This window comes from Hydra viridissima, unplaced genomic scaffold (genome assembly GCF_058129835.1).
Source record: "Hydra viridissima isolate aposymbiotic clone 2 unplaced genomic scaffold, HvirCarnegie_v1 scaffold_12, whole genome shotgun sequence".
Classification (NCBI taxonomy): domain Eukaryota; kingdom Metazoa; phylum Cnidaria; class Hydrozoa; order Anthoathecata; family Hydridae; genus Hydra; species Hydra viridissima.
This window is the reverse complement of record NW_028324311.1, coordinates 11,695,646-11,703,299: the sequence shown is the minus strand read 5'-3', so window position 1 is coordinate 11,703,299 and position 7,654 is coordinate 11,695,646. Positions and strand designations below refer to the sequence as shown.

Below are 7,654 nucleotides of genomic sequence, written 5' to 3'. Positions count from 1 at the left end.
TTTTCTGCATAAATGACCCTCTCATTTGAATTTATGGTCATATGAAGTCATATAACTATATTATAAACATATTGATTGGTCATATGAAGTCATATGATTGTATTATTTCAGGGTTCACTTGTGGTCAAATTAATTTTAGTAACATAAACATGATAGTATTAACTTGAAAACAAATGATTTAGAACAATTGTTCTAATAACAATTGTTATTAGAACAATTGTTATTGGAACAATTGATAGTTTTTTTGTTACATCTGCTACTATTAATGATACCAATCACATTTATGCTCCAAATACTGGCTTCGATGCTTACTATGTTAATTTGGCTGAAACTGCTTATTCTCATCCTGTACAAAAGCTTATATAAAGCCATCTATTTCCCTGTCTCCTTCCTAAAAACAACCGATTTCTACTGAAATTCTTTCGCTTGACACAAATCTGGTCACATCAATTTAAAAGTTGTACAGCAGCTGTTCAACAAGTTCAACAACTTGTTGAACAGCTGCTGGTGCCTTTAAAATTATTTATATTTATAATTATTATTATTATTATGTTATTATTATTATTTATATATTTATACTTATTATAAATTTGTTATTACGGCCATTTGTCGTTAAACTTTGTTTTTCTCAAAAGTTTTTTCTCTTAACATCTTTAAAACAACTTGTATGCATTTTTGCGTATTTGTTTTATAATTATATTTATTAGTTTTGTTTACTTGTATTTTTTTTTTTTTTTTTTTTTTTTTTTACATAAAACTATTTTTCAATTATGATAAATGATTGTTATTCAAATATCTTAATTGTATGCAGATAATTCTGTAATCCATACTGACTAAAATTCTTCATAGAAAGGAAATTTACTTGCAACTTTTGTAATGATCTCTGTAATATTTAATTTCATCCCCATGGTCCTGAAATTTATCTATTTCTAGATTCATGTTAAATTTTCTATCCTTAGTGATTGAGTTGCAATTGTGCCTGATCCCACTTTTTTTTTGTTCTGTAACCTACCCCCCACCCCTACCTGGCATAACAACTAAAAATTGTTTCTGAAAAAAAAACCAGTGGTTGTTTTATTCAAGTATGTGACACATTGGACACATTTTACTTATTTAAAATGTCCCTTAACTTCTTCCTTTGTTTTCTTCGCACGACAAAAGTTGTTCTTTTATTTATTTATTTCTGGATATTAAACTTACTCTCCATCAGTAAATACAAAGTAAATAAGAGTTTAAGACTTTAACAATAAGTTTAAACATTTCCAACCGCAAAAAATTTTAATTTAGAAAAATAAATCATTTCCTATCCATGATTTTCATAAGGTATTTTATATTATAGGTATTTTCGTATTTTCGTAATTTGCTTAACAGTTTATAGTTGTAGCATAATAGTAATCATTCAAAAAAAATTGTTTCAGACAGCAGTGCAACCATTGTTTTACCAAAAAGCAAAGAATCTCCCTTTTCAAAACTTTTGTAGATTAGAGAGGGTTTTTTTTTTTGTTGTTTTCGTAGTAAAATTTGTAGTGATTCCAAGAACTGACTGTTGTGAACTTGTGAAATATTTTACTATATTTATAGAAAATGAGGTTAAAGCTCCACATTTATTGGAGTTTTAACCTCCATATTTATATTAAAATAAAAAAAAAATTTAATATGTAGTATGAAATATTGAAAAAGAACATTTTAATATAATGGTTTTTTTTTGTAAGCTAAAAAAACCTTACAGTTTTAAAGCTTGCTTTTTGTAAATAATATTTAAGATAACTAATAACTTGCTTTTTGTAAAATAATATTTAAGATAACTAATATTAAGGCTAGGTTGTTTGACATATTTGAAATGTGAATCCATTTACATTTTTGTATTTTTTTTTTTTTTTTTTTTTTTTATCAGAAAATAAACATTTTAAATGGATAAAAGCACAGTTTTGTATTTGTCAGTTCTTGTGCATATGTTTGGATTGTTTTGTTTCTATAATGGTTTTCTTCCTTCTGATGTTCCCAAAAACCATCAGTGCAATCTACCGAACCCTTCACTTTCATTTTTAAAAGCCAGATATTCACATATGGTATTTGTTATCATTGATGCTTTGCGAGCTGATTTTGTACTGAATGAAAATCATTGGTCAAAAAACTTGAATTTTACACGTGGCAAGATAGCTCGCGGTGAGACATACAGGTAAATTGTCTGGCTTCATATATATTAAAATAGTTAATCATAAATTTAATATGACTTGAACAAAAAAACTCAGTTAGCTAACAGAAAAAAAATATTTTTATTGCTGGAATAATAAACCTATTAAATACTTTTCTTTATTGTGTTTAGTTTCTGGGCAAGGGCAAAGCCACCCACTGTCACAATGCCTAGGATAAAGGTTTTTTTGAGGGCGCTGAACATATTCGACATCCACTTATGGAATAACTTTGAAAATCAACTAATAGAATGTTTGACAAAAACTATAATAGCTACAAAAAATCAAATACTGGAATCTTTAAAAATTTAGCTATTGGAATGAGATTGCCACTTTTTTTAATACTGAAATACATTCAACAGGTAGTGCTGAAATAATTTCAAAAAATCATATGCTAAATAAACTTCGTAGAAAAACCTACTGGTATATGATTGAAAACCCCTACTGAAGTGCTGTCAATTCTCTTTTCATAACTAGAATATCTTTAAAAACTGTAAAAAATTCAAAAAATCAACTACTGTTAAAGATTTCAATTACTGATTTCACAAAACTAAAAACCAGTATTGGATTTCAAAAGTTCCTTCCGGTACTAAAATATTTGTCATAAGGTTGCCGTCTTCAATTCTAGACACTAAATTTATATATATATATATATATTTCGTACACAATTTTTAAAGGTTGTTCTAGTAGATGATTTTTAAAACCTGTTCTAGTAATTAAAAGAGTCAATTTTATTTCAGTAGTAGTTTTCAGAGTTTTTTGAAAAAATTTAATGTTCTCATTTTAGTAGTTTATGTTTGAAATTATTCCAGTGGTTGATTTTTCGAAACTGTTCCAGCAAACCCATTTTTTTCTTTATGTAGTTTTTTTTAAGTAAAGTAAAAATTGATTATATTTTTTACACTGACTAAATTATGCTAAATTATGCTTGACTTGATTTAACTTATTTTTTATTATGTATTGAATGTAGTCCAAACTTTTTTTTAGGCCCTCTTATCAGGTATGATACCAAGTTTCAAAGAGGTTCTTCTTAACACTGCTTCACCTGAGTTCACTGACGATAATTTAATTTTGCAGTTTTACTTGCACGGTCTTAATATCACATTTTTTGGTGATGATACATGGCTGAAGTTATTCCCAAATTCTTTTTTGCGTTATGATGGTACACAGTCTTTCTTTGTTTCAGATTATACAGAGGTATTACTTTAATTTTACAGCAATTTTCTAATCATATTATGTACTTTTCATTTTTATTTCTTCTTCTCTATTTTTTCTTATTTCTTACCTCAATAGTTATATTGTACATAACTATCAATTCAGGGTTATTTCTGTAAGAATTCAACATTGTTTACCGATCTTGTTGCTTTATGTTTTAAAATTATATTTAAAGTTCAGTATAAATTTTTTAACCTACTTTGCAATTTGTATTTGATTATGATTTGCAATAGTATGGGTGCATATTTAAATATGTATTTGAAATGTTGCAACTTATTATGAAAAAGAACAGTTATATTTCCATAAAAATCCTTAAAATTATATTTCTATTCAAGGTTGACATGAATGTTACAAGACATATAAGCAATGAGCTTGGAAAACAAGATTGGAATGTAATGGTTTTGCATTATCTTGGGCTCGATCATATTGGACATTTTGCTGGTCCATTTAGTCTTTTAGTTCCTGAGAAGCTAAAGGAGATGGATCATATAATAAAAGTTTTGTACGAAGGTCTAGTAGAACGTGATAGTAAATTGGGCAGTAAAAGTGTCCTTGTTATATGCGGAGATCATGGTATGAGTGAAACTGGCAGCCATGGTGGTGCTTCATATCTTGAAGTAATGACACCACTTTTGATTTTAGATAGCACAGGAAAAGGTTTGTATTTCTTTAAGAAATGTTTTATTTAAAATAAAACCCTTTTACATATCTGATATAAATATAATATTATCTGATAAATAACTGAGTGTTAAACAATAAAATACTATTTTTATCAAAAAATTTTTTAGGAGAGAAATTTAAAGATAAACATGTTAAACAAGTTGACATTGCTCCAACTTTAGCTTTGTTGTTCGGTCTTCAAATTCCTAAAAAAAGGTCAAATTAATAAAGAATTTTGAAAAAAATGTTTTTTTTTTGCTTTTGTTTTCTAACAAAAGATTTTTTTATTTCTCATATCTCAATATGCTAATATCCTGAAGAAAAATTGTATTCTAATGAATATTTTTTTAGTGTTGGGCAACCCATTCTATCATTGTTTAAAAACTCTGCCAATTCAAAATTGGTTATACAGCATGCTGCATGCCAACTTCATTGTCAGTATTTGTTGCTGTCTGAAACAGTGTTAAAAAATGATTTGTTCCTGATTTGTATAGGCAATCATTCATTCTCTGAATCTTATTCTGAATTAGTAGTTGAAAAGGTTTCACATATACTTCATTCAAAGAGTTCTGGTTACAATGAATGGTACATGCTGTTTGGTGTATTTCTCTTGTTATTCTCTACAATATTCATCTTTGTGCTTTCTCTTATGCAAAGTGTTGTTTCAAGGCAATCAAATATTAAAAAAATCTCATGCAACAAAACAAGTTTTGTTGAACTTTTTCAAGTTGCTTTACTCGGTATGGCAGTTGTTAGCTCTGGTTCCAGTAGTTATATTGAAGAAGAACAATATGTATGGTATTTCTTTACAACTACTTTGTTTTTGTTACTCATTTCATTTCATCGCCGGTTTAGCAAACAATCTATTCTAATATTACTGCTACTGAGGTTGATAACATCTTGGCAGCAGACAGGTGTGAAATGGATTAAGCTTCAAGACTTATCCGATTGGTTTGTTCGTCATGAGAATGTTAACAAGATTGGATTGGTGGCTTCATTGTCGTTAATTTTTTATTTTATGATTCAAGAGAAAAATGTTTTTGGTAGATTTATATTTGTCATTGGTTTTTTAAGCCTAATTTCGTTCCATTTTCCTAAGGTGAGGAAAGTTAGATTATAATTTTTACAAATGGTGTTGTTGTTTTAACATGATTATTTTTGAAAACTTGTAGAGTTTGTATAAATAGTATTCATCATAGTTTTTTATTATCTATATAGGCTTTATTTCTCACCTGGCCAGACAAAGTTCTCTTTGCACGTTTAACTGCTATGGCTTCTGCTCTTTCATTGCTTTTACAGATATGGAGTGCTAAAACATACATTGTTTTGCTCTCATTACTGCTTGTCCGTGAGCAACAGATTATATGGATATGCTTTTTAGTTTGTCTTGAAAGATGTTTTACTGAGTTTATTACATGGTATTTGTTTTCAATATTTGTATATCTTTATATATTTAGTATATTTATATATGGGCTTGCCTGATAATATAATTTTCATATAACACACAAAGTTTATGGTTGTTTGATAATTCTGTTTAAAGTTTACAAATTTCTTAATATTTCTTAACTTTATAATTTTGATTATGTTCTGACTTTTAAAATTTGTATTCAAAGAAAGTAGGTACTGAGTAACATTTAGCACATGTAATCAAAGACTGCATGGTTTGTAACATGTTCATGGTTTCATGTAACATGGTTTCTACATGGTTTGTAGACTTTTAAATGTGTTAAATATTGTCCAGTACTTATTTTCCTTGAATACAAATGTTGAGAAAACTACACAATATATTTGATACATCTGAGAAATTATTAATATAGGATTATACAGCAACCATACAAAAATCACTTAAAGCATGCAATTTATCAAGAACATGTTTCATGTGGCAAAATTTATGTGCAAATTTATGTGCCAATCCTAAACAAATGCTCAGAATAGTTTTATTGTTTTAGTTTGCACGAATAGGATTTGTGCAAACTAAAACAAAACTATTCTGAGCATTTGTTTAGGATTTGTTCATTATGAAAAAATAAACAATAGAAATGGCATAGCTAAAAATAAAATTTTTAAACAGTCAATTTTTTTAAAATTAGCAACAATTAAAATATGAATTGTGTCTAACTAATTTTTTCTTTTTTATATGTTGTACGATAATTATATTCTTAGGCAACAATGTTTATGATTATACTTATTTAGCTTTGAATAATTGTTTTATAAAATATGAGTAGGTACTTAAGATTGATCGACTGTTCAATGTTAGCTGTAAAAGTATTGTTTTTTTATTTACAGCTGCAACTTAAAAGATTGGCAAGTATTGGGGTTATTTTTCAGCTTATCAAAATTGACTTTCTTCAGTCAAGGCAATTCAAATAGCTTTTCAACAATTGATATTTCCTCTGGAATGATTGGGATGTATTATTATCATCCAACCATATCAAATATATTAACAGCTTGTTCAACTTATTCTGGAAAACTATTTTGGCTGGCCAGTTTAATTGACTTCAGTAAAATGAAGTATGTTATCAGTTGTATTTTGATTGTGTCTAAAATTAGTTTATATTTCTATGAAGGTTTTGTAAATTTTATTTTTATTGATGTTCTAGCTTTTCAATCCAAGTTTAATGAAAATTTAAAAAAAAAAAAAATTGTTTCAATGTTTTATCAAATGTTAAAAACATTTTAACATATAATTAGAATATAATTTTATCAAATGTTAAAAACATTTAAAAATATAATTAGAATTTTTTTATTTTAATTCTCTTATTGCTGATTATATTTTTTAATTCTCTTATATTTTTTCTTTTAGGCGACAAAAGCTTTTGGAGCATTTTCGGTCTTTTTTACTTTTGTACCACTGTTTAGAAGGAAGTTTTTATTGCTTATGTATGTACATTCAACGCTATCATTTATTCATTTGGAGTGTCTATGCTCCTCGTCTGTTTTATCAAATTGCGAGTTATGTTCTGATGCTTCTTATATGTTTATTTACCAAAGTGCTACAATTTTAACTGTATAATGTTTCTTTGTTGTTTATTTAATTATTACAGAAGTCTTTTACTATCAGTAATGCTACTTCATCAGACTGCTCTAGCACTTCAAGCATTTTCATGGTCAGAATTCTAAACTTGTTTGATAAAAGTTTTTTTGCAAAGTATTTTAGAATTTATTATTTCAATTTGAGGAAATTTTTTATGACTGGGCCACTAAAAGTCTTGTTATATATATATATATATATATATATATATATATATATATATATATATATATATATATATATATATATATATATATATTATATATGTATATATGTATATTATATATATGTATATGTATATTATATATATGTATATGCATGTGTGTTACTAAATATTGGAGTCTCACTGATTATTGTAGTAAAGGTATAAAATCTAATTATGTTCAACAATACATACATACATGCATAAATTACATACATTATATACATTACATACATTACATTACATACATTACATACATTACATACATTACATACATTACATACATTACTTACATTACTTACATTACTTACATTACTTACATTACTTACATTACATGCATTACATGCATAACAT

At 26.8% G+C, this 7,654-nt stretch overlaps 1 protein-coding gene across 2 annotated transcripts; it reads left to right on the top strand.

Moving 5' to 3' along the window:
- The first annotated feature begins 1,874 nt into the window (after positions 1 to 1,874).
- On the top strand, positions 1,875 to 7,127 carry LOC145194133 (uncharacterized). Of its 2 annotated transcripts, none has more exons than XM_090069776.1 (9): positions 1,875 to 2,179; positions 2,327 to 2,375; positions 3,180 to 3,389; positions 3,743 to 4,064; positions 4,196 to 4,283; positions 4,419 to 5,166; positions 5,286 to 5,485; positions 6,354 to 6,578; positions 6,871 to 7,127. In XM_090069776.1, the coding sequence occupies exons 1-9, from the start codon at positions 1,911 to 1,913 to the stop codon at positions 7,070 to 7,072; spliced, it is 2,313 nt and encodes a 770-aa protein (XP_089925902.1). In that variant the 5' UTR covers positions 1,875 to 1,910; the 3' UTR covers positions 7,073 to 7,127. The 2 variants fall into 2 exon arrangements, with proteins under 2 accessions (XP_089925902.1, XP_089925903.1); XM_090069777.1 differs by having other exon boundaries at positions 1,893 to 2,179; positions 2,327 to 2,554.
- Positions 7,128 to 7,654: the final 527 nt, after the last annotated feature.

Coding starts and splice junctions, on each gene's coding strand:
- LOC145194133 (XM_090069776.1), top strand. CDS start 1,911: ATGGATAAAAGCACAGTTTTGTATTTGTCAGTTCTTGTGCATATGTTT. Junction 2,180..2,326: donor GCTCGCGGTGAGACATACAG/GTAAATTGTCTG, acceptor TATTGTGTTTAG/TTTCTGGGCAAGGGCAAAGC. Junction 4,065..4,195: donor TTTAGATAGCACAGGAAAAG/GTTTGTATTTCT, acceptor AAAATTTTTTAG/GAGAGAAATTTAAAGATAAA.